This window comes from Pagrus major, chromosome 17 (assembly GCF_040436345.1).
Source record: "Pagrus major chromosome 17, Pma_NU_1.0".
Taxonomy (NCBI): domain Eukaryota; kingdom Metazoa; phylum Chordata; class Actinopteri; order Spariformes; family Sparidae; genus Pagrus; species Pagrus major.
This window is the reverse complement of record NC_133231.1, coordinates 7,928,805-7,955,442: the sequence shown is the minus strand read 5'-3', so window position 1 is coordinate 7,955,442 and position 26,638 is coordinate 7,928,805. Positions and strand designations below refer to the sequence as shown.

Genomic DNA, 26,638 nt, shown 5'->3' with positions numbered 1-26,638 from the left:
TTTTTCACCCCCTCTCTGTCTGATCCGGGTTCTCTGTTTCCTCCTTTTCTCTCATTTCACTCCCTCATTCCCCATTCGTCTTACCTCTATCCCCGATACCCGTTAAAGACATTAGCCGGCGTGGAGCTCTGCGCTAGCGGGATCCCCACACTCGTGCCTGCCATCGACATTTCAGTGGTTTGTTTTCCGTCTCTGTGGTGTCGAGAAGAAGAGGGGGAGATCGAAAGAGAGGTTGTCTGTCTACTACTTAGCCTGCTTTTATGTAAACTTTAATGACCCACCACTTCCAGGGTCTCCTAAGTCAAAAAGCCCATTACGGACAGACGTACACACGCACACACAGGAACACACACACATCACTCGCTAATGGCAACTATCTATGGGCAAGCATGAGTGTGGAAAAGTACTTACGTCCCAAATACACTGCGAAATATTGTCTTTTGGCTTTTTTAATCAGAGAATCCTGCTGTTTGATGAAGGTTCTCAGACTTAAGATTTCTCTGATTGTTGATTTAGACGGACCAAACTGGGATGAGGAAAAAAAGAACCCAATAAAATTATAATTATATTACAGATTTATTCTATAACTTTGGTTTTATTTTCCTCTGGAAAAGTTCATGACTAAATGCACCCATGAAATACGGAGCATTGGACCGCAATAATTACAACTCGCAGACATGTGCTTACACACACACAGGCACACTGAGACACACACATGTGAACGCACAGCCGAGCTCTTTGTACAGCACAACACCAATCACCGCTTTTGCCACAGTGGTGACAGCCATTACTGTCGCTGCCATCAAAGGTCAGGATGGCGGCTCACTTTCCAAAATTGACTCCAATAAACACCTTCCAGAAAATTCCACAAATCCTAAGAAGCAACAGACGTTTTTTTGAGAGTCCCAATCCAACTTGTGTGAATAATTATACACAGTCACAATCATCCAAGTTGAGTCAGAGGGAGATCACACACAGCACAAAAGGCCTATTAGCAGAAATGAGACAGCCATAAATCATAAAATACATGTATTTATTTAACTGTTTCCATTTGCCTTTGCTAGCTGCTTTTAGCGTAAACATACCCAGATGCCTGTTTTGGAGTCGCCTGCAGATTACAATTCATTACTGACCTCTTAAATAATGGATGACATCAACATTTGAGAGATTGTCCCATTAACAGTTTCCTGTTAAGTGATGAGAACAGAGACACCAAGAACATACACTAATCCTCAGGAAATCACTGACACCGGTGCTCCGTGTTGCCACTTTAGTTTACGCTACAGGGACCAGAGCCGGTGGTATTATCTAAAAATTGAGAAAATGATTACAAAGTTCAAGTAACTTTAATTGGAGATTCATGAAACAGCTACGAGGGAAACATTTGCAAATATATTTTTATATATATTTTATATATAAATGTTTTATTATTATTTATTTTTTTAACCCTGTGAACCCCAAACAGATTTTGGACGTTCCTGTCACATTTTAAGTCACAACTCAAAAGTGTCATAACACAGCATCAATGCCTTAAATTATTAAAAACAAAAAAAAACAAAAATTAATGCATGTTTTCTCTGATAAATTATTGTTAAAAAAAATGTTGAATTATAAATATTTTAAAGAAAAAAATGGCATTGATGCAACATTTTTCCAACTGCGCATAAATGTGACTGATAATGCAAAAGATAATGACAGCTCCACATGCTATATCTATTCAAATATTTACATTTTGACTTACAAACTCACTTGTTGCCTTCTTTTGGCTGGTGGCTCTCCTCAAACAGTCCTGGTAGTTTGACTGTACTGCTGAACTCTGCCTAGTCAGTCTAGGCTACTCAGCTGTGCTGAGGACCTCAGAAGTTAATGCTTTTTACAGGATCTAGTTAGCGGAAGCAAGTTATTTTTGTCAACATTTTTAAAAGAGAAGCTAAGAATAAATAAATGAAAAGAAAAATAATAAACATGGTTACCCCTAAAGCTGGGTTAAATTTGAAGTTAAATGTTTGAAACTTACGGTAGAACATACAGTAGTGTTTGCTCTGATGGTTACATTTTGCACCAGTACAAATGATGTGTGAAAGGCAGATAAGTTTATTCTTCATGGGCATGTAGATAAATGGGAGAACCTGAGGACCGATGCATTCTTTAACCTATTACATGGTTAAATCATAGTTTCCCTCTGTCACTTGAATCTCCCCCCCCCTCTTCTCGATGTTGTTTTGTTGTCTGTCTGCTCCCCCTGAGATGTCCCCAGTATCAAATGAGCAGAGCTCATAGCTGCTGCCACTGCGGGAGACCTTAATGTGCCTTGAAAAATAATTACTTCTACTTTTCAAATGCCACGTCCATCCCCACTGCTCCGCTCTGTCACCCACAGGATAACTGATGCAAACTCTGTGCATCCACTGCATGTGCTGGTGCGTGTTTGTTGTTGTGTGTAAGTGTGTGTGCGCACTACTGCCGTTAGCCTGCGGGCCTGTTTGCGTTGTTCAGTAGGAAGTGTTTTCAGTGAGTCATCCGCGAGGGATTCCCTGTAGAGGAGTGAAACGGAACAGACAAGACCCTCAGAGGGTAGGGAGGGAGGAGAGGGAGAGGGGAGGAAGAGGAGAGGAAGAAGAGAGGCAGAAAAAACGGGACTTCCTTAGAAATCCTGACTGTGACCTTGTGTGCTGAGACATCGGCGCTTCGGAGTGATCGCATCCTGCCCTGATGTTGACTTTTATTGAGTTAATGAATGCCAAGTGGCAGTCAGATCAATTTCTAAGGTTCCCAACAAAAGGTTTTTTATAGGCTTTAATAGATACACTTTATTTATTCCTTCAATGGATGGATTAATAAAACTGGTTTTCCTAGTTTTTTAGCCCATCACAGAGCGCACAGGGCATGGAAAGCAGCAAGAAAATGATAGACTTGAGTCTAAATTTCTGTTTCTGCGGCAATTTAAACATTCTTTTCACCAGTAATTATTGTTGACATGTATTTTAATAGGTCATATCTTTATTTTTCCTCCCAGTGGAGAGTTGTACCGCGGTATGGGCATCCGTGAAACTTTCCATCTTCATTTGCATTGTTGTGCTTGGTTCAATTTTACTGCTATTTTATTATGTGTATGCATTGAGGTTGTGTCAGTGGTTCAGTTTGCCCAAACCGCTCTTTTGGCTCTGGAGTAAGAGGACATACCTGGCGCACCTATTGCAGTGTGTGTTCTGGCTTGCCCTGCTTTCCATGGATGGAATGAGTGCTAGAGGCAGGGAAAATAGAGAGAGAGACAGACAGACAGACAGACAGACAAACAGAGAGAGAGAGAGAGAGAGAGAGAGGGCTGGGGAAAGCCTACACTCTGACTCAGAGGGGAGGTAAGGGAATTCCCTGGTGAGCTGGATAGTTTTTACATCTGGTCCGATTGGAGCGCTGCCTGGAGCTCGGCAGCACCACACAGCCTGGGCTGCAGCTTCTCCACCTCTGCTTCAGGCTGGTCGAGCTTGCAGCCAAGACTAAGAAAATTCTGAGCTCCAGTCTAATCTATAACTTTAGGACAGCACCGTCAACAACAATAACCCTAGGATATTACTCTTGTCATGTGGAAACTCCTCAGCTACAGGCTGAAATATTTGGGTCCTCATACCTTCCTGATTTAAGGAACGCAGGCCTTACAGACTCTCATCTGACTTCATTCAAAGACTGTTTATACTTCGGTGAACACCTGTACCTTGGGCAAGTCTAAACACCAGACAGATCGGTCGATGTATTGTACTTCTAGCAATATGTCTAGACTGCCCTTTGGCTTTAGGCGAGGATAACCCGCATAATCTTGGCTCAGAGTTTTGGCACTATGGCAGCGTAAGGTCAACCTCCACCCTTGCCTCAGGCTAGAGATCACAGACGAATAACTTACAGTATCCTGTCTAATTAGGATGGTATACCACACCAAAATCAATGATTATGCATAATGATAGTAGTTCTTGGAGGAGCCCTCTAACAGAGCTGTAGGGGTTTAGCCTCTCGTGCTCCTTGGCCATCCCCCATAAAATGAAGCACTGCATGTCTAAAGGTGTACCTATGGAAGATTAATGGGTAGAGAGTGAAGAGTGAATCATAACATAAAGTATTGAAGGGGAAGACATCACTGCCAACTAAAATGAGGTTGCTGAGCCTGAATCAACAAGGATACAAAGTTAAGCCTATGGAGTGCACCAGGAATGAGCCCTATGGAAATAAGCTAAGGTTAGGGTTAGGATAAAGGTAAAGGTAAAGTAATTTAAATAGCATGCTTGTGAATTATAAAGCATTTGCTTGTCTTAAAAAAGGTGATTTATAACAAGTGTCTAAATGAGACTACAGAGGTTGTCAGGGTCATTAAAAGTCATCACACCGAACACGGACACTGATCTACCCACTTGTCCGTCTTTGCAGGCTGACTTTAGTTGCAAACTTGAACTTTCCAACTAGTAGACTACTCATTTTATTGTTAAGTGTGTATAGTAGTGTAGTAGGAAGCTTAGTGGTGGTGACGTTAAAGTCATGCAACCGCTGTGTTGTTTGTTTATAGCGTTAGCTTCGCTTCCGCGTATGCATCATAAACCTGTGTTTGCCACAACGCATATTTTCTGCAATAATCCAAATGAAAAATCCCATAGGCTTTTTGTCATGGGAACAATAATGCTAAGGCGATGCTAACTTTCAGGTTAGCCTACAAAAATGTGTCACCCGGGCAGCAATCGATAGGGTTCTGTTTTAAGGTGAAGCTTATGTGAGATGCAACCACGAGCCTGCATCTCACCCTCAAAGCCTCCATCTCACTAAAATGTCTGTTCGTTCCCAAAGTGAAGATTCATCAGCAACAGGTGAGTGCACCATTTTGGAATGCCCCTGCTTTGGGCGAGTCTATTCATCAAAGGAATCGGTTGGATCATATCAGTATCATAACAAAAAGATGTCTAGATTGTCTTCTGGTCTCCACCCTTTCTTCAGACTTGCGTGAACCTGTTGTAGCCAGATAAGTGTTTCAAATCAGAGCGAGGCATAGGTTGCCAATGCCCTTTCTAGGGCCAGTCTTCAAGAATACCCCTTCCATGGAATAGGAGTAGTGATATATCTTGATGAAACACTGCTCAGTGTCTCTTCTGTCTGGAAGCTGTTTGAGAGATCCTGCACAAATACCGAAACAGCATCTACCTGCACTCCTTTTGGAGATCAACCTTGATGTCTTCCATGTGAACACAAATATAATACAAATGTAGAAGTGTGGATGATCTTCCAGCCATGCCTCTCAGTCTTTAGATCATTTCCAGACTCAGTGCCACGCAGCTGGAGTCTTTATAAAGGGATAAAACCTGACTCTACTGGCCGCCATCCTCCTCAGCCGGCACCCACAGGTCAAGTCAGCTCACGCTTCCCCTGTTATACACCAAGAAAAACTCACTTCCTGACTATAAAACCATCACAAATCTACTGTCAAGTCATAATTTATACAGAAGCCTCTCAATCTGAAGCAGACCCACCTTTCTCCGATTTCACCAGTCCTTTAGTTTGGCAGAGGTCAGGTGCTTGAGAAAGAAAAGCAGCTGCACCTCTGCGATCAGTCATGGGGGAACCCCTTTGGCCTTCTTACTTTGCTTCTTATTGGACAACAAGTTAATTGCTGTGAAAGTGTGTGTAAAATTACTGAAGCATTTCCAGTCCAGGTAGCAGCAGAGTTCTACTAAAATGGAAAACAAGCTTGCCATATGTAAACAGGAAAGAGAGAAAAATACTCCTCAATATCATCTCTGGAAAAGAGGCATAGCTGCATAATTCGTCTGGGTTGTTTCACAAGACGACCTCCGCAATTAAGCATGTGAATCATATTTTCCGCTCCCAAAAATACTAGAGTGAAGGCTCTTTGGTTAGTGGAAGTTGTTGTGCTCTACACAACATTTTTTTTGAGGGGAAGAATCCTGCCTGGAAAGCCAAAACCTGTAAGGTCGTCGTAAGGACAAGTATCATTACTCAGCTATGGGTGGCAATGTCAAAAAAAGTAGACTGATTGGGATGTTGTATATATAAAACCAATGAATTTGGCTTGAAAATATAGTTGAAAAGTTGCCTTTCGTATATCACCAACTACAGTTTACACCAAGTGGAGGACAGAGTCTACATCTTTATGATGAATTAAACTGCAGTCCATCAAAATAAGACACATGAGTGATGTTTGTGTAAGATTAGCTATGACAGCAACACTGTTACTATGTTCACAACATTATGTGTTGTCAAGAATTGAAGGAGAGATGACTCTGAGAAGCCTCCACCCTTCATGTGGTCTAATTGCCTGATGAATGAGCGTGTTGTCCTGGTTGTCTGTGTTGCTCTTAGTCTTTGCGGATCCCATTTACACAAGTGAGTCACGAAGAGCAATAGACAGATGGTTTACCTTCCAGCAGAATGACTGCACGTGTCCGCTCGTCTCTCCGCTTAAATGTGACTGGATTATACCGAGACTTCTCCTGACACAGCTCCTGCACCACCTATTGTTTTGCGCTACCCCCACTTATCATTCAAGTTGAAGGCCAGAACAAAGGTAGAGGATACTGTGGTTGCGTGTGCATGTGTCTGCATCTGTGTGTGTGCATTACGCGTGGGTGGAGGCTGCGTGAAGAAGGAGGAGGTGTTGTCGGGAACAGAAGCATTTTGCAGATGTTGCGGGGAAGAAGGAGTGAATGGAAAGTTCTGTGGTTATCAGTCGTACAGCGCTCTCGAGAAGGTATGCCACATGCGGCCTCATCCCAACTCAGTCTCACTTTTAGTTTGACGGGGTGATCGCTGAAAAGTTTGGGGGAAGAAAGTGACTGAGAGGTGAGAGAAAAGATCAAGAGGAAGGTAGAGGGAGGAAAAGAAGAAGAAAAGATTGAAAAACATGTTTACTCGTGGAGGCTGGGGTTGACGTCGTAGTCTAAGGTTTCCCTCTTGGAGAGTCTCCCAGAGCGGAGGCGGGTGAGATTCCCTCTTGGTTCCCCTAGACGTAACATGAGGAACGCTCATCTCTGTTTGTCTCTGTCTCTCTCCCTTTCTCTGACCTTCTCCCTGTCTGCGCTCACTCTAATTGCCCTTCCATACTCTGAGCCACCTCACAGCATTACGTGTGCCTCATTCTTCTGAGCATCTCAGTCGGCACGGTATCGCTGCCGTGCCCTGTGGCGGTCCTGGGCGTATCACCCTGCTTCTATTCCCCGGTCATCCACATCATCTCCGTTACAGCGAGGCGCATTTCTCCATATGCAACTCTTATTTCCCCCAGTTCAAATACAAAACCCTTATCTGATCTGTTCGCCGTCTGTTTTTCTCCTTCCCTCACTTTTAATATGGCCATTTTGGAAAGAGATATCTACTGATGTTCACTCTCTGAATAATAAAGCTGACCACCCGCCCCCACTGCCACAGCTCACCAATAATAAGCCAACCGTGACTGGGATCCTTTATTCTTTTGCTCGCTGCATGATGTGAAAAACATAATGCGTTGGAAAAAACACAAGGGTTTTACATCTTCCAGAGCTGCTAGACTCGTGCTATCAGTTATTTGGAAACTGAGTCTGATTATCTTATCTGATGGCTTTCTGTCCCAGGAGCAAAGTGTAGCTCTTCAGCAGCGACTGTGCTGGTATCCATAAAGGCACAGCTGCTGCCTACCCCTGCTAACATGGAGTAGCAGTGCCACAGTGCCCATGCTATTGCTTCACATAGTGTGCCACTGACACAAAGGCTGTTCTGTGTCACTTCTATTTCTGACAGCCCTAATGAGTCATCGGTTGAGGGAAAAAAAAACAGAAAAAAATGGCACTGTGGTTGGTGCTGATTGCCCTAGCAGAGCCCAGAGCGTCTGTTCACTTAGGTGTGGCATGAAATCACAGTGAAAACCTAAAGAATGTGAGCTGAGCTTCTGCAGGCTCGCAGCAGCAGCTGCAGGAGCTCTCAGGCCTTTTATTGCAAGGCAGAGAGGGAAACCTCCTTACCACAACAAGATGGAGATGTGATGAAAGAGAGAACAAACAAAAGTTGAAGGGGCTTTTTGGTTTCTTTTATTTTGAAATTTCACAGAGCACTTTTCAGAATAAAAGTAAGGGAGAATATTGACGTGTCTGATCAAGGATGTAAGAAAGGGATAATGACCAATTTAGGATTAAACAAACTTGTATCCATCACTGACCTAACCTAAGACTTTCCACTTTTCAGGAATTTTCACAGTCAGTTTTGTATATATTGACATTTTTATATATAGTGTTTTTAACATTTTTGATCCTTTAGATAGATAACCGATGGTAGCGATGTTAGCCAGCCACATGCTAACGCTAGGCAGCTATGGCTCTTTTTTGCACTCAAGAGCTGCTAAAAATGAAAGCGACTGACAGACACCGTCTTAAAGCGGGCAATAAAGCTAAAGATAAAAGTATCTGGTTCTACTATTGTGTGTCTATGCAGAGCTTTTTGGGAAGCCAGCTAGACTAGCTGACAGTCTAACCTCGCCAGTTAAAAACACCTAAATGATCTAAATGATCGAAAATGCTAAAAACACTGTATGGTAAACTATTGACAATATACGTATACGAAGCAAACTATGAAAAGTTAAATAATTTAACTAACTTACGGATGAGAAAGCACAAACTTTAGATGTACTGTATACTGTAGAGTTGGCACTGGAAGCAGAAGGACGTGCAGTTTTGTATGTCAAAAATTTAAATGTCAACATAATGAATACCGCTTCAAAGCGTGCAGACTATTTGGTACAGCCATAGTTTCAGCACAGCACTAAACAAGATGCTAAAACTCCTATCCCACAAATCAGACATCTCTACTTTACTGGTATGAGTATCTGCAGATTATAGCCACCCTCCATTAAAGGTCCATCTTGTTTGTATATAACGATGCAGTTCCTAATGAGCCATACTAAACATTGTACTTTATTCTTTTGTCAATAGATGGGCATCATCTGTGGGAGACAGAAGCCAAAGTTGACAAGAACTCCGTCAAAAATGTAAGTGCGCTTTCGCCGACGTGACTCACTGGAAATTCTCCTGCTGTCTTCAGTCCCACCCTCCCTTGACACTTTCTCCTTCCCTCTCTCTGTCTCCTCCTCATCTGTCCCCTGTAATGATGTAACCTTTGCTAAGGCGTTGCGAGTTGCAACATAGACAATGATGATTAGCCCATGCAATCCTGAATGGAATTTTCACAAAATCTCTGTACCCTCGCGGAGTAAACAGGAGCTGTCATATTGTTTTTGCATCTCGAAAAACACACACACGGATAACAGAATGGAAGCATAAACACACACGCACACGCACACACGCGCCACAGGCCTCCCAGCATAGCCAGACGTTTAGTTCACAAAGTGTTGTGGTGTGGTGAATTGGACTTCAACACCTCGTCTGTGCTGGGATCACGCAGCCAAGAGTGGATTACACCCCTGCTCTTACCTGCTGCGTTTCACGAGAGCCGTAATGAGAAAATAAACCGGCGCGCTCATTTCACCGACGCTCAGTCACACATTCAGATTGTGTTAATATAAAACGTGAGAGGAAGCCGTCAGGAGAAGGAACGAAGCAAATGTTGTTCCTGCGTGTCACAGAAAGCTTTGTTGTGTTCTGGAGTTAATTAAGATTTCACTGAGGTTCGTTAGATCTGCTTTCAGCAGCTGAGAGTCAAGTAGAGGATCTGCGAAAACCTGTTTGCTTGTGCGTGATGATGGTATGTTCTGAATTGCTGATGCCTTTCATCAGCGCCTCCTCATCCTCCCTCCCACTTCCCCCCTTTTTTGTGTAAACTAACCGAGGCAATTTACGCTTGCACGGGGCCTGAAATAAACCCTCTAAATGCTGCAACTTGAGGGTGTTTCTGTCCTTGTTATTGCTGTTATTTCACTCAGGTAAATGACTCGGTTGCATCAGGAGGGTAAATATGGACTCTGATGTCTAATTGGCCTGTAGGGCTGGCTGATGTGCTATGGCTGGAGTCCCAGATGCTGGAAAATTAGCGGGCGTGCAAGGCTCGGCCGGGGGCGGCGGCATGGGGAGGCGAGGTCGATGAAAGACAAATACAGCAGTGTGTTTATTTGTAGATCTAACAAACAAGTAGGGAGAGACAGCAAGAGAGCGCTGGCCGTCTTATGTCAGCTGCCTCCAGACTACCTTAAATTACTCCAGCCTGACTGACTGGCTGTGTTTTTATTGCCATCCAGAGCGTGCTAACTTTCATTGGTTGGGACGGAGAGGGAAAGCCATGTGCACACACACACACACTTTACACACTCAATCAGCCACCTGCAGGTTTTTCTTTTTCGTCATCTGGAGGGCAGACTGGGGCTGAGGACCCAGGCCCCTCAACTCCAAACCCCCCAACGCACAGCTCCCTCCATCCACAGTGATGACCAGCAAAACCTGCATCCTGTCAAAAGGTCCCCACTCTGGCCCCCAGCGAGAGTGACAGCCATCCCAGGAATTAGACACAAACGCTCAGACAAATTCTCCCCGTGTTCCCCTGTCAGAGAGAAAGCAGTCGAAAGTTCACATCCGTCCAGACTTGCCAAGCTCTGGCCTGAGGGGGGAAGGGGACAGGCTAGCCTCTCCACAGGGAGGCATGGCTGTGCAAACAAAATAAGCAGGCTACCTCTCTCTGCTCTCTCTGCACGGGGACAAGGCTAAAGCCCTGGGGTTTTCCTCAGAGACAAACACGGGCACTGGACCAACCTCCTGGGTTCTACTGCTCCATCTACACAGTCCAGACGAGCTCATTTAGAACGGTTCCCAGTCCAGCCTCTTGGAGAACGTACCCTAAGGCCAGCTGCAAAATAAACATAGCTGTTGATTAATTTGCTACGGGAAGTCACACTATGCACTCACACTTGCAGAGTGACATGAAATCAGATGAGTTTTTTAAAGGGACAGTTCACCTGAAAATCAAAAATACATATTTTCTTACATATCTCTTCCCTGTATTGCTCTGTGTCCATCTAGAATGCTTTGATGTTGATGTTTTAGAGATGTCCGTCATAGCGATGTCAGCCTTCCTCTTGAATATAACGGAACTAGATTACATTCTTGCTTGTGGTGCTCAAGGTGCCAACACGACACATTGGAAAAGCTTAAAGCAGCTGTAAGTGATATATCTTTACTAAATGAGTGTTAAATAGCTCTATATTCCAACAGTACTGACTGTCATAGCGTGTTTGGTCAGTAACTCATGTCTCTCATTCCCCTGTTCATGCAGTAAAAGAGAAGACATTTTCTGGTATCCCTGCCCACTTTATCCAATCAGGACAGAAAACTCATTAAAGAGGTGGTCCTGTCTGCTCATGAACTTGTTGAAAGCAGACTCCTCCCATTCGCTGCTATGTCCGGCGATTACCGCGCCACGTTCACGTGGCGAATGTAGCTATTGTATAGATATCAAAGATGCTAGCAAGGCAGCACAGTACACATGATAAGCACAGCAGAAACATTAGATAGGTCGGACCACCATGTTTTACTATATATCTTTAAACATCACAGTTCAGGATAAAAGATGACAATGGAAATAAACAACTGTGCTGACTCTGAAAGGCAAATGAACTGCCAGTCCACCCGGAAGTGACTTTTGTTGTTAGCGCGACATTAGCGGTTTGTAGTTTGGCAGAAAGAAAACAGTTCCTACACGAATTGCTCACAACAAGGTCTGTGGTTTATCCTGAGAAATCGTGTAATGAGTTTCTCAAATGGATTTCTTTGGCGCTTTGAGCACCGCAAGTTGAGCGCCAACTAGTTCCATTATATTTGAGAGAAGGCAGACATCTCTTTGGTTGATATCTCCAAAACTCTTCAACGCAAACCAAAACAATCTGAATGGATCATTCGAACTACAGATAGGAAAAAAGATGTATATTATTTTGGGGTGATCTTATCAGAAGGTATCTTAATGTATCTTATTTGTATTTTAGAGTTCTATTGTTGTGGAGATCCCGCCCTACAGGAACCAGAGAATATCCAGCCCGGTGCCAGTCAACTTCTACGTCTGCAACGGCAAGAGGAAGAGGAGCCAGTGCCAGCGCTTCACCTACCTGCCTCCCAATGGTAATCATCATAAACATTTCCCACCTCTTTATTGCCACTGACACTGAAAGACTTTTCACAAGTGCACACTCACTGCAGTCACCATGTAGACTATTTCTCCAGGTCTTAACCTCCGTCATCTGTAGTTTACCTCAGCCGTCAACATGCCATGTGAAATTTGCAGCCAGCTATCGGCTGGTGTTTTTGTCGTTATACGCCTGGCACCGCTTCCTTGTGAGCGAGAGCAGAAGATGTGAAGTGTGTTTATTCTGCAGTGAGAGCGCGTTCCCCAGCGATGAGGTGTACCTGCTGAGTGACAGAGCCTCCGAGCGCTGTTGATGCAGAGAAGTCAATCCCCCGGCGACCTGACTTTCACACCCCACCTCACACAATGCCCTCCTGGTTCCCCCCGCACGCCTACGAGCGCACAAATACACATTCACGCACATCTACCAGGCGGTGCTTTGCCCTGTCATTCATGTAGCAACCTGAAAAACCCAGGAATACCTCTCTCTGTGTTTATCATGTGTCCCTGGCCTCAGTGTTTATAGATGGCTTTCATGTTGGAATCTGAAGAATGTATTGCTGAGAGTTTGAAGAAGAGTTCAGCCTCAGAATTACATTGTGAGCTATTGACTTTTCACAGTGGACACAGGTGAAATATCAGCTTTGGTATCACTTTCAAGCATCCGGCTGGAATACTGTTATTGTATCCCTGTGTATCCAGAGAGAGTTGACAAAGCATGTTTGCTCTTCTCCTGCAAAACAATGCTTCCCGTTTATACTGTAGTGCCAAAGTCCTTAACTGTTGGCTGTTGAGCCGCTATAGTGAAGTAGTATCTTTTGTAAACAACTTTTCTGGCATCTGAACAATACTTGCTGAAGGTGGGTTCAGAGATGCTCCAACTCCCACAGATCTCCCTCACACATTGCCTCAGCTGGTTTAGGGATTCCTCCATTTACAAGACCCACCTTCTCCACGTGATAACCTGTGAAATCCATTAGATCAAAACACTGGTATCTTGTTTTCATTGATCAGCGTCTAATGGCTCTGGGATAGCATGCTTCGCTAATAAGATGTGACATTTAGATTATCAGCAGATGTATTTATGGCCACGGGAGATAAGTGATTGTGTTTTTGGATGAGGCTCTGAGAGAAAGTGGAGCAGGACCCTATTTGGAGATGCCTGATTATGTGATGAACGAGTGCATTATGGGTAACTGGACCAATGTGGGGTTGAACAAACTGTGGCCTTATATAGCGTATCCATTTCATATACTGTACTTGCACAGAGAAAGAGAGAGAAGGGGATGCAGAGGCTTCTCGGCCTCCACTTTGCATGTCTAAGTCATTTCCCTGAGCATAAACACGGCTCTAATTAAAAGATGACTCGTTGTGTTCTCTCGTTCGCTGCCAAGTAAACCACAAGTACAGTGTGGACCACACAAGCGGGGCCAATGTCTCCTCAAAGAGGCGTAATTAACTCACAAGTGTTACAGTCAAAGAGGCCATGAATCACAAGCTATCGAGATCTATTTTGAGATTTACCATGCTTTTGAAGAAACTCATTAAAACACAAATTGATGTTTAGAGTTGCAATCTGTAAGATAGGGCCAGAATTTTCATTTAAAACGTTCAAAAAAATGAACTTACATATCAACAGAGTGAGATGTCTACTGAAGTAAGCATGCTAACCTGCTAGCCCTGGCCCATCCCGTGCTGTTGCACTGTAGCTTTTTTAGTCTGATAAATAAACAAAATAAACTCATAACAGGTCAAGAAAGGAAATAGTATCACTCCTATTTCCTTATTAAATAGAAAGTACAGCTGTACACCTTCTGAATTCTGCTGAGCCCAGTTCTGTTGCCCACAGCGTTGTCAGCTTATAAAGCCATTAGCTGCACAGCTAACTCAGCTCACTAGCTAATGGCCCGCTAGAAGCTACAGCCAAGCCCGTGCCATTAGCTGCACGGCTACCTCAGCTAACCAGCAAATGGCAGCTAGAAGCTACACAATTCGAGGTTACTCTAGTGCAAGGCTGCCCAAAGTGGGGTCTGTGGGCCAAATTCAGCCTGCCGTAAGTTTTGCTTGGCTCACTGTTTCTAGTGAAAAAAGTAAACAATATTACAAATCAGCTTATTCCATTGAATTTTTTGCTAAGTATGAAAGCTCTTTAAATATTTAGGATCCCTAATTATTAATTATGTTCCATAATGTGCACATGGCAGCAGAGCGCCAGGAAGTCAGTAAATTAAGACAACTTTGGATCCTCGTATGTTTTTTGCATTATAACGTGATTGCTTTTGGACTACTACTACGTTTTAGTTTTGGCCCACCAAGGGAGAAAGTTTGGGCACCCATAGAGACATGCTGCCTCTGTGTTTGGAGCGACCTTCGACAGGTGGACTATCTTTAAACACTGCGCCTTTAAATCAAATAGATAGAATAATCCACAAAACTGCTGGAAAGCAGCTGCTGCAGAACTGTAATCTCATTTTGTTGCGGAAACCTCTGGGCCATAGAGTCATAAGCAGAGTTGCAACTCCCTATACCATTGACATTTGTTATACATGTGAGGCTGCATTATAGTCTAAAGTATCATTACAGAGCTTGGATACCATAGCTGTAATTAGAAATGTAGGAAAACATTTTAATACAAAGCGGGGCCTAAATGTATGTTTTTGATTTTGCAGGCTGCTCACGATGCTAGCAGGCAAAGTGACTCATTAGTGCTCACTGACTGAAGAGCATTCATAAAGAGTACTGTATAGAGGCTATAATCAGTGTAAACAGACCCTCTGAGGCAATGATGACTGTATTATATTCAGAGTTTCAATACAGCAACAAAGAATGAGGAAATCCTCATCAAGCTGTTTGCTTTTGAGGGTTTCAGTGTGTGTGTGCGTGTGTGTGTGTGTCAACGCTGAGAGAAACAACCAACACTGTGGCCAGGTACTGGGGTGGGCTGGGGCGGAGGACACCCACCCACACACACACACACACACACATAAACACACACTGTTGTCAACACTTTTTTGCTCGCCTGTATGAAAAGACTCTTCCGGCCCGCCGTCCCACTTCAAGCACAGTTGTGGTCGCTGACGTTGTTTAGAGAGAACATTTCTTTCACACTCTGGTGTCTGCTCGTCTATAAAAAGGCAAACCCAACCCTGAAAATAGCCCCACTTGTTTGAAACAGCGGAAGGATGAAGCAAACACTCTCTGGGACACAGATGCTAGTGAAAACCACCTTTATTTTCCATTCAGGTCACGTGACCACCTTGTTATTCTTTGACACTGATGCAAATGCCGCCGGCACCTACTGTGGCTGAACTGCATTTGAAGAACCAAACAGAAGTTTCACTATGCTGTATGTTCCCCTCAGCTCACACCAGACACATTATTTGAAAAGAAAGTTTATTGTTTCAGACTTATAAACAGATTTCTATCTTTCCTCAACGTGAAATTATGAGATATTATCAGATGCAGGCTGCAGTGGAACCATAGCTGCTGTCGCTCTAACCAGCTGACAGATGAAGACAAGCCTGAGTGATAAGAAGAGAGGGCTGCTGTAGGCCTGTTGAAACATCGCCATAATAATGCATTGTGAACATTTAAAACAGGATTTGAGTCTGTCAGAAACGTTCCCCTTCTATTTTGTCATTAGCACTGCAGAGTATGTCAGAGAGCACAAAGGTCAAGTGTCTTCTGCAGCAGAGCAATGCATCAGTTTGCCTTCAGCTCAAAAAAGGACTTGAGTCTTTTACTTGCAACCATCTTGAACCTTTATGAATGTATGTGCACTTTTCTCTATTCTATTGTACTTATTGCTTTTTAGACATTTTTGCTGATACACCTTTTATTGCTATTTATGTTCAGTTGTGTTCAACTTAATATATATATATATATATATATATATATATATGTACTGTGTATATATATACCTTCTTCCTGCTATACCTTTTGCTCTTGTACTTTTTATTACTATACTTTACTACTTTTTCTATATCTGTTTTTTCTATACATTTTATTACTTTTATAGTTTTAACTGCTTTTACAGTCTGTTTTTATATCTTTATGCCTTATGTATACTGTTTGACTAGGGTTTTTCAGGGCTGATACCAATACCAATTGCCAGTAAAACTTGAAAATCTTCCACTAAAGTTTTTACATTTTCTGCTACTTTATAATTCCCTTCTGGTACATTTATTTCACAACTTTACTTAGCAGGTTCACATTATTCAGTGTTGGTAGGCTATTACTTGTGACATGTAACCAATCAGATAGTGCTGTGGGCGGGACATTGAGTGAGACGACAGTCAGTGAGAGGATGCTACATCAGACACTGCACTGTAAAATCTGACAAAGTGATCTTACATAAGGATGTACAACTGGCGTGACAAAAATCATCTTATAGAAATAGAAATAACAAGTTCATTTCAGTTGCCATTTTTAAGTTGGTACAGCCTCACAAATGAACATAAACGTAGGTAAGCTTAACAAGTAGATATTAATAATAGTCAGCAAAATGTAAGACTAATAGTTATATTTACTTACCTTTCAAGAAAGTTGATTTCCTAGATTTTTTGGAAGTTAGCTCAACTTGTCACATCAATATAAAGGCTGGTTTGAAATAATTTATTCAGGTTTGACACATAAAATGTACAACAGTTATGCAATTATGTTACATTTTTTGCTGCTCCTGAGTTACTATGAGGTAAAGCTGCCTCAAGCCACTGGATCATGATGACATGTGATGTTATACCATCAGCACCATTTGTGGTTTGCCTGTCAAGCCTAAATGCTCGTCTGTGATGATCAGATGTGCAGAACAAATGTCCTGGAATGAGTCTCTCTTTTCCAAGCTCACTTCCAATCATTCTTGCGTGAGCAGGGGACGTGACGTGTTGCTCTTCAAATCAGAAACAGTTTTCACCGACCACATTAAACAACAAACGCCAAAGAAGTGCTGGCACTGGTCAAAGCCGGAGCGAAGAACTTCTCGGAACCCCTTTATTTTTACAGGCCGTTTGGAGATTCCTCTGTAATATCAAGTTCTATTCTTAACGCACACGGGTGCCCACTCCCCCCGCTGCACTGGTTTGTGGTTGGAGTTGGAGAAAGGAAAAGTCAGAAACATGTTCTGTGACACATATAGGAAAAGTTGACGAAGCACACATTGTTCTTTTTTTTTCTTTTTTTTTGTAAATATTTGCACAGTCATGTTTTTTTTCCAAAAATTGGACAAAGACTGGACTGTTTCTGTCATGTCTACAGCTTTGAGCTTCGTCAGACTTCACCTACAGTACACTGAGGCCCACAGTACACTGGGTGACCAGATTGCCTACACAGTGGGACACGGTGCACCAGGTACCTTTGAGTTAATGAACTACCACCTGCTCCATGCTTAAATGTCACGGCGGATTCATGCCGTTAGAACAAGATGAGTTCAGCATTTCTGCCGCAAGACTGTAACTGATTTTTTCGCAGTGGCCTGATAATGTCATACCGTAAATGAGAAGGAGAGCCCTTTGTATCCCAAAATCCCTCTTGCCTGATGGCTATAACTAGAGAGGATATTCTTTGGAAGATAATTTGCAAGTCTACATAAGCCCCATTTGCTTCCTAATCAAATAGACAACACACATCTATGTCCCGACTCCCATTCCCTTTCAGAGGAAACGAGTGCTCAATAAAATACCCAGATCAGGCCTGATCAGTTTAATACGAGCAGACAGAAGGGGAAACTGCCAGCGATGGAGAGAAAACCATGTGCAGAACATCAACTGTCTGTGGGCCATAACCCACAGGTTGGGAGGAAATAAAAGCCAGCTGAAGTTGGGACTCGCCTGGTGAATCTGTTTTCTCAGCTCACATACAAAGTGGAATGGAGACTCACAGATGGATCAAGCTGAAGGGAGACCACTGTTGTGAAGCTCAGAAAGCGTGAAAACTTTAAGGCCATTAGTCCGACGTGATTTGATTTCCTGTTTCGCCAGTCTTGGTCATAGTCAGAAGGCATACAGGAAAATAATGTTGACAAATTACTTCAGTGTGGATGAAAACCTTAAGCTGCGCTGAACCAAGCTCCTCTTTAAGAATGCACCTCTTTTCCAAGTGGATTACATTGTGTGGTTGCAAAGGACAACAGTATCCCATTCCTTCTGAGTTACTGTGAATTCACCCTATTTCCCTGAATTTAGTTCTCATGTTGGTCACAGACAGGAAATGTGACTTTGTTACATTAGATTTGTTTAATCATAGAAAGGGCATTAAGATGAAGGCACGATCAAAAACATTGGATAATTTTTCCTTCAGGACTGGTGAACAGTCAGGACTGTGCTTTGTTCAAACTTAACTTTGAGTGCAACCTCAAATCGTGACATAAAAAATTACCTTTTTTTCTAAAACGGTCACATTTAAGGCTTGATAATAACTTAATGTTCTGACTTTGTGTAAAGCAACATTATATAGAATTTGCTATTTTGTGCAATTTAATGCCCTCCGCAGTTTTTGAGTGGAACACCACTGTAGTAAATATAAGTCCGAGGCTTGTAACAATTTGAAAACTTGTACCTTGACGTAAACATGTATGTAACGCTGTGATCCTACCCTCTCACTGAAGTTACATAGTGCAGAATCAAGTGATGGGGGGCAGAGTGGCTGAGACAGAGACAGCCTATTACAAGACACTGTACCATCAAAATGATGTTGATGCTGTTATTTTCAAGGTCAAAAAGCCGCATAATGTCGCTTTAACAGGACTTTGAATAGATTTCAAGCCAAAAGGTCAGAATGTTTCAACCCAGTGATGACAAGGCAACTCTTGATTTGATGCTCAAATGTCAAGTGGATCAAATTCGGTTATGACATCCACATGACAACTCTGACATCACGCTCTTAGATCCATGGCACCGCGCCATCCATTCACACTAAGGAGAAGGCATCGAAGAGAATCACTGAGTGTAGTGACTGTGGATGTGGGACTTACTTGTTACTCCCCAGGCTGTGCAGAGGAGGCCCGAGCATCATGGGACTCACCTTACGATGCTCCCCCTGACACTAGGCCCGCTCCCTGGGCTCTGGAAGCAGACGGGGCTGACGTAAATGCGCTCCCTGTTCTGCGTTATCACCCCATCACGGATCAGCACCCCAGAGGCTACAAGCGCGATTAATGTCTTTTCAAATCCGACTCCCACAAAAATAATAGCAGCCTGTTTTTCATTTGACACACCATGGCTTTGCAGTTTTAATTTGCTTTTACTATCTCTCAAAGCTTCTATTTAGCACCAAACACACAGTTTAGACAGACATCTTATTCATATTGACATCTGTGCGCCTCTGGGTAAATGTCACTTGGAGTAAGTTTAGCCAGAAACTCTTAATGGTTGGAATCAAACGCTCACCACACCCATTAACACATTTTAACAATGTGTAGAAATAGAAACAGTGTGTCCATTGTGACTCAGCAGCCTTTGCTATGCATCTGGGTGTCTTAACACTGCCCCATTAGTTTTCTTCTGGCACAGTCTGTGCATATGTACTTACATAATAACTCACCAGTGAGCTGTTTTAAATGTGGATCCATCTCTCAGCCCAGGCCAGGTAGCTCTGTTTTGAAATTTTCAATTAATAGAAAGTTGTTTTCCGTAACTACACTTGACAGTGAACTGGAGGCATGTGATACCTGTCAGTCAGAACTAATCAGGAAACGCTGCAGACGGTCGGCAGTGGGTTAGAAATTAGAAGAGAGAGAAAGGAGGCAGCAGGATGATCAAGTGGGGTCACTGCACTCTCCTGCATTAGCCGAGGCCTGAAGCTCCTGAAACCACAGGCACAGCTCCGCAGGCTCTTAAGGAGCTCAGGCGGCCTAATCAAAATCAAATCATCCCCTTTTTTTTCACTCTCTCCCCTCTATCTTTCGGTCCTGAGAGAAACAATTACTGGTGCAGTGTGGAGGAAACCTGAGGGTCCCGGGCTCCTTGAGCAGCGGCAGCAGCAGCAGCAACAGCAGAAGCCCAGTGCTTTAAAGTAGTCTTTTATTGGATATCAGAGCTGGAGGAGAGTCCAAAGAAAATAGGTCTTATTCATGATTAGAGCCAGCTGTGGCTTTCCACACTGATGACTCATCCATTTTTCTTTCCCCCCTATTCTTGTGCTTTTTTCATGGTGTGGTAAAGAGGGGTGGCGGTTGGGAGGCGTGAGGGTTTCTCTGTTAGAGAGCTCAGCCAAGTTGACAGCGAGCCCATATCCACTGGTGGTTGTTTGTTTGGATTATGGAGGGTATCGCGGCCGCAATTGTGCCTGCCCACTGCTTTACTCAGTCTCACTCGTGCACTCATTGCGCCACGTGGATTCCCTGCACGTTTTTTAATATCTCCACCTTTTTTCTTTCCACTTTTTTTCCCCCCAGTGCCGATAATAAAGACAGAACCCAGTGATGAATATGATTCTCTGGGGACTGCAAGACTGCCCATGCGTTCAAAGCCCTATTACAGCCGGCTGACTCCCATCATGCCTGTAGCTGATCCTGACGCCTGCCTGGTTGGTGGCTACCCTCCCTGCCCGCCTCGCCACGCCGCCATGCCGTCAACGTCCCCCAGCTCCAGCCCCACCCTGCATGACCTGTCCCCCGTCGCATACAGCAAGTGCCTCCCCAACAGCCCCACTCATGCAGCACCACCGGGCCCCGTGGTGCCCCACATCCAGGACCTCGCCCATCCATCATCGCCAGACCACAGCTCTTCCCTTGGGATGCTGCATTCCCAGGGCAGCCCCATCCACCTCAACAGTCCAGGCCCCCATGGGTACCACCCTATCTATGCCAACAGCAGTCCCTCATCCTCCCCGGTATCCCACCCGTCCACTCCCGGTGGGACTGCGGAGAGCCCGTTGGTTCAGGCCTACAGCCCCAGTCAGGCTCAGGCAGCAGCCAGCTCACCCAGCATGTTACCTGAGGACGGCAGCCCCCCGTCGATGGCCATCACCGTCAAACAGGAGCCCCAGGAACTGGACCAGATGTACCTAGATGATGGTGAGTTACGAGAAACAAGGTGCACATACACTGTCTGCAAGTTTCCACTTGATAATCATCGGAATAGCAAGAGGCACTGTGTTTTTCTTGATGAAAGCATCTCTTTATGAGCTCTCTGTCCGTGCCAAAACTGTTTACGCAGCACATTACATTTATTTAACACCTTTTGCTTATCTGCAAGCCCCCACACTCCGCCGCACCCTGCCGCACCTCTCAGTGTTTCCTGATGAAACTGTGGCAGCAGATTTACGTCAGATTTGTTTAATTTTAGACCTGGCACATTTATTTGCTTTTGGTGTAACGTGCCATCCGGCTCATGTTGTCCGAGTGGCTGCTTCACTTTAAAACAGTAAATTGCCTTGATGGGATTTTGAAACAATCTGTCAAAACATCAGAGCGCCGAGGTCAGCCGGGGTGCAGCAGAACAAAAACAGTGGCACACGCGTGGCCAACCAAACTGTTGATACAACGACTAATGAAGGAAGCAAAACAATGGGTAGGGGTTTCCTGAACCAAGCCATTTTCCCCCCCTTCTTTCTGGGAGCAATGCCGGGCGGCGAGGCTTTGTTTTCCCGTCTTTTCCCCCGGGAGTCGACACCATGCGGCTGTCGTCATCAGGGGAGGCTGTGGGGTCGCTGGTCTCCCTCTGGCAATGAAGCCAGTCACACCCAAGGGACCATATGGTCGGGTTTATTGCCTCCTGTGTCCATCCCACATTCTGTCTCTCAGGTCACCGACCTGTTATCTGCGTTAGCAGAGGCTCCACTTGTTGTCATCATATATAAATATATACATAGAACACATGAATGGCATCGTGCCAGTTTAAAATGTAAAAATCCCCCAGCATCCTCATGGAGGAGGGGGGACAAAAGCTCCACACTGAACTCAGTAATATCACCCTTCCTGTGCACCTTTTGTTCAGTGTGTGTGCTTGTGTTCCTGCATGAGTGTGTGCACACTTCACTCAACAGCTCTGGGAGTAGAAGGGTGATAGGCATGAGGGGACCAGGGGAGTTTTGCTGTGGAACTGTAATTGAGTTGAAATGCAGTTGTCAGCATATCTGTCAGCGTTGATGAGTCCCATTAGTCCTCACCTCATAAACAGACAGTACAGAGACGGGGGGATGTCTGTCTGTTATCGGCTATATAAACTGATTTCCAACTTTTTTCGCTTCCTTTTTCTTTTCTTTTCTCTGAGCGATGCCGGATGCTCCGGAAATCTAATTTAAAACAAAACTGCTCATTTGAAATTCTTCTGAATGTTTATAATAGCTATGGCAGGCAGAGGCTTTCATTTCAGCATTAATTGAATCAACTGAAACTTTAGCTGTATTTTTTATTTTATAATAAGGTTGGCGAGGGGTCCTTTTACACCAACAGTATGAGGATTTGCCGCACGTACATAGCAGTGCTAAAGGTGAAATCGTGTAACCTTGTTTCTCTTCCCCACAACTCCATCCACTGTCACTTTACGGCTCAATCTTCCTCCAACCCAGTGGCCGAACGTTTTCAGCCAGTGATTACAGTTGCATTAGAGACGCGCAGGAATGTGTATTGATTGACCGAGGACAGTGAGCAGTGAGGGCGCCCCTCGAAAAGCCTCAATGTGCTGCCCTTTTGCATCACCTAACGTCTGCGCAGGCATCTGTGGTGAGCTCCTGGAGTCCCTGTAAGTGTGCGGTGGTAACAGCATACTGCTCCCAGGCCCGGCCCTCTCCCAAACCCCACAAATGAGCCCTGAGCTAAAATAAATAAGATCGGAAGGCAGCTCACGGGGCGTCCCGCTCCCCGTCCGCACGCATTACCACTGTGTGTTAGCGAGCCGAGCGCTCCATTAGAGAGGGAAGACAAGCGGATGACCTCACCAGGGCAGCGGTGATTTAACGCCAGCCATGTAGAGGAGCGTTCCTCCCCAGCAATTGGAGGCCGGTGATTTGGAGTCCGCGGGAGCACACTTGATCTTCCCCAAGAGTGGAGCGCCTCCCACGCTCGAACGCTGAGGCCTCCGGCTCTCATCAGCCAGAGGAAATGTGTCTCTCCGGCCAGGCCCAGATTTTACACAGCCCCTGAGAAATCACTCAACTTATCAGCGGTGAGCTACTGTACCGCAAGGAGCACGGTTAGTACGGAGGGAGTCTGAGATGCAAACCCCCCCGACTGCCATACACAGTCTCCTTTGTAATCTGCTAAACTCTTCCCTCAGTAGTGATAGAAGCTTACTAACTACAGTGCGAGACACGAGCCGACGATTCTGGTGTCTGCAGTGAGGATTTGTGGGAAGAATCCAATTGGCAGTCAGATCTATGTTGGAGCAGCCATTTTCACTCAGTGGCACGTTGGCTCTCACCTGCTGCACTCTCACTTCTCATACCTGGAATAAAGCAGCAGATCAGCATGGTTTGGAGGATCAATCCCCCCCCCCCATGCCGCTGGACAACTCTGCCTTGTTGCGTTGTTGACTCACAGTCGTAAACAACGCATGGTGGGGTTCACATAAAACCGAAGTTTTCAGACATTTCGTACTTACTCACAGCCCACTATCTGTGCTTTACAAGGTGCATGACTGTGAGAAAAGGCCAGTCAAATGAGATCACTGCGTATAACAATAGAATTTATAAAAACGTGGTTGGCAGCACTTACGGTAGCCTTGTTATCCTCGCTAATTAAGTTTAAAAAAAGAAATGCTAAAATGACGGCATGGTTTGTCACACGTCTGAAAGAGCAGTTCTGGTAACATCGTACCCCCTCCTGTCTCAAACAACCACTGACACACACATCCCTATACATAAAAATACACATGTACACTTTTGATCTTGGCGTTTTTTATAACATGGGAAAATGTAGACAAAATTACTTATTGCAAACCCTTCACTTTGACCCCTATCTATTCCTGGTGTTTATTGGTCTATTTCTGTGGGTGTGTGTAGAGTGTGTAAAGTGCTGTGATGGGAAAATTCTAATCCACAAGTGAATAAAAGTAAATTGCACATGATGATACGTGACTCACATGTGATCATTTAAATTCCTTTTGTGGAAGTTTCCGATTTCATGTTATCTTTTGTGGAAATGGAAATCGCATGTTGACGTGGACAGAAGCAAATATCATGTGATTTTCCGGTTTGTTTCCACATGGAAATTGTAATCTACGTGTACATATGGAAAAATCTAATTGCATATGAAAGTGTGTCACATTTCAATCGTATGGGAAAAAAAGCCAAGCACGATATGACATTATTTTTTTTATTTTATTTTTGCAATTTTCAAAGATTTAAAGGTGCAATATGTAAGAATTGGCTACTATGTAAATGGCATACTCCAAATAATAGGGGGCAACACATCACCAGAGTAACTATCTATATGTCGCTGACTGTAGCTACCATAAGCTAGTTACCTCAGTTAGCATTGCAGCTAGTGGCCCGGACTGTTAGCTCAGGGCACTGGGGGAGTGTTGGTTAGGGTTAAGGTTGCTACACTGCTAGCAAGTGAGCTTTGGAGTGAGACTGGCCAGGGCTAACTGGTTAGCATGCTAACTTCAGTAGATATCTCAATTCAACACAATACATAAACCTCGTGCATAACATTTCATTTCTTCACATTCTTTTGATCATTTTAGTTCATTTTACATTATGCATCTTTAAGTTTTAGTTTGCATTTGAAAATAGCCAATCACAATCTGATTTTATGTGCAATGTTTGGTTTCCACATGGACATGTGAAAAACATCAGATCACATATGAGTGTATGTTATTTCCATGTGAAATTGTTTTCCTTCCACATGTTAAGATTTTAGTTCACATGTGAAAAAAGCCAGTGCACATGTGTAATTGTAATTGTCACATGCAAAAAAGGCCAATTTCTTGAGTGGGCGAGTTGTTTGTTCCTGTGAGGCTGCTGCTGTGTGTCCTGTTTCATTAGCTGCTGCTCTGATGGGTGATATCATGAAATGCAGCTGAATGCAGCACACAGCGAAGGAACTAGAGCTAATCAGAGGGCCAGATTTCTACCAGCTGCCTCTCTTGGAAACAGAGGGCCCTTATTCCCCAAAATAAGAAAAACACAGAGTGCAGCACAGCCGCTGCCGATTTCTGACATTTGACATATGTGCTCTGATTGCCTCGTGTTGCAGGCTAGTTTTCCTTGTGATTGTTTCCTACTTAATTCAAAGTTTGTGCATTTGAAACTGCTCAGCTTGCTTTCTCAAACTGAAAACAGAATTGTTGTCGACCCCCCCTTTGCTCCTTCCTTTCCTCCGGGCAACAAAAACGGCATTCTAACCTTCCTGAGGATCTCCGTCCACCGCTGATGTGTCTGAAGGCAACTCAAGGCTTTCCTCATGGAAACTTTTACACATCCTGGCAAGTTGCCGAGACCCCAGGACTCCGCAAAACCCCTAATGATGATTGAGAGCGCGTCCGCACCACGCTGAAAACATGCTGAGTCGCTAACATTGCAGTGTGCCGCAAGGCTGGCTCTGGGATTGGAGGGGGGCAGAAGAGAGAGAGGATTTCGAGGGGGGGAGGGTGTTCATTAAAGTGTCTAATGGGACTCGCTAAGGCAGAAGCTGCTCCTGTATGTTTGGACAGTATGTATTTGTGTGTCTCCTTTCGTTAGTAGAGTCAGCGAGATGTAGAGGCACTGTAAGAGCCTGTGACAGCCTGAGCTTTCACAACACTCCACCTCTGACCCTCCGGCCTTTAGGGAGCGGGTCAAGCTCCAGCTAATAGTGCACAGAGAGAAAGGCTGTCTTGTGGTTAAGTGCAATGCCAAGAACATAGTCTCCTTCTAGACATAGTGATATTGACGGGTGCAAGGAGGAGGGTGATGGCTATTTTATTATTTATAACTACAAAGAGGATGTGGATTTTTTTTACGATTGTTGTCATTGCTGCGTTCTCACATTAGGAATCCTGTTTTCCTGGCAGCTCTTGACATGTCGAGGTATAAGTAAAAGTTTGGGCTTGCTGGAGAAGTTTTATAGTCATAGGAAAAATTAATAGGCGGCTGCACTCTGTGATTGGACTTTACGAGTCATTGACCGCCTCAGCTATGGATCAACAACTACACTTTAGGGATCGGCAATAGATTTGATTCAATTTCTTCTCATTAGGATGAAAAATCATTACTTTTACTGTGCGAATTGAGCAGCTAGGACTCTTACTACCAATTATCAGATATTACAGACCTCACCAAGTACTCGGAGGGGAGCTCAGTAGCAAATGTAAAGATCTATGTCAGGGCTGCCCAAAGTGGGGCCTTGGGGCCAAAGCTGGCCCAGCACAAGGTTGATTTGGCCTGCCAAATGTTTGTAGTGAAAGAAAATTCAAAGGCAAAGGCAAAGGCAAAAAGATAATAACCTTTATTCTGTTTTATTCTTGTTAGGTAAAAAAATAACTTTAAATATGTGAGATCCCTAATGGTTAATTATTGTTTTATTAATCTTTGCACAGGAAGTCTGTCAATTAAGTGAATGTATAGGATCCTGGTGCTATTTTGCAGTTTAACTGTTCAATACAATACAAAACAACCCTTTAAAGGGTAACTCCACCAA

At 44.0% G+C, this 26,638-nt stretch overlaps 1 protein-coding gene across 2 annotated transcripts in view; it reads left to right on the top strand.

Annotated features, from left to right (window-relative positions):
• The window catches only part of LOC141012140 (nuclear factor of activated T-cells, cytoplasmic 1-like), a 70,620-nt gene that overhangs the window by 24,381 nt on the left and 19,601 nt on the right, over positions 1-26,638 (top strand). Inside the window, exons 7-9 of one of the 2 annotated variants that reach the window (XM_073485542.1) lie at positions 8,952-9,007; positions 11,945-12,077; positions 20,471-21,091. In XM_073485542.1, coding sequence (XP_073341643.1) covers positions 8,952-9,007; positions 11,945-12,077; positions 20,471-21,091 — 810 coding nt within the window. The remainder of the gene's footprint in view (positions 1-8,951; positions 9,008-11,944; positions 12,078-20,470; positions 21,092-26,638) is intronic. The other variant, XM_073485543.1, reaches the window with a different exon arrangement.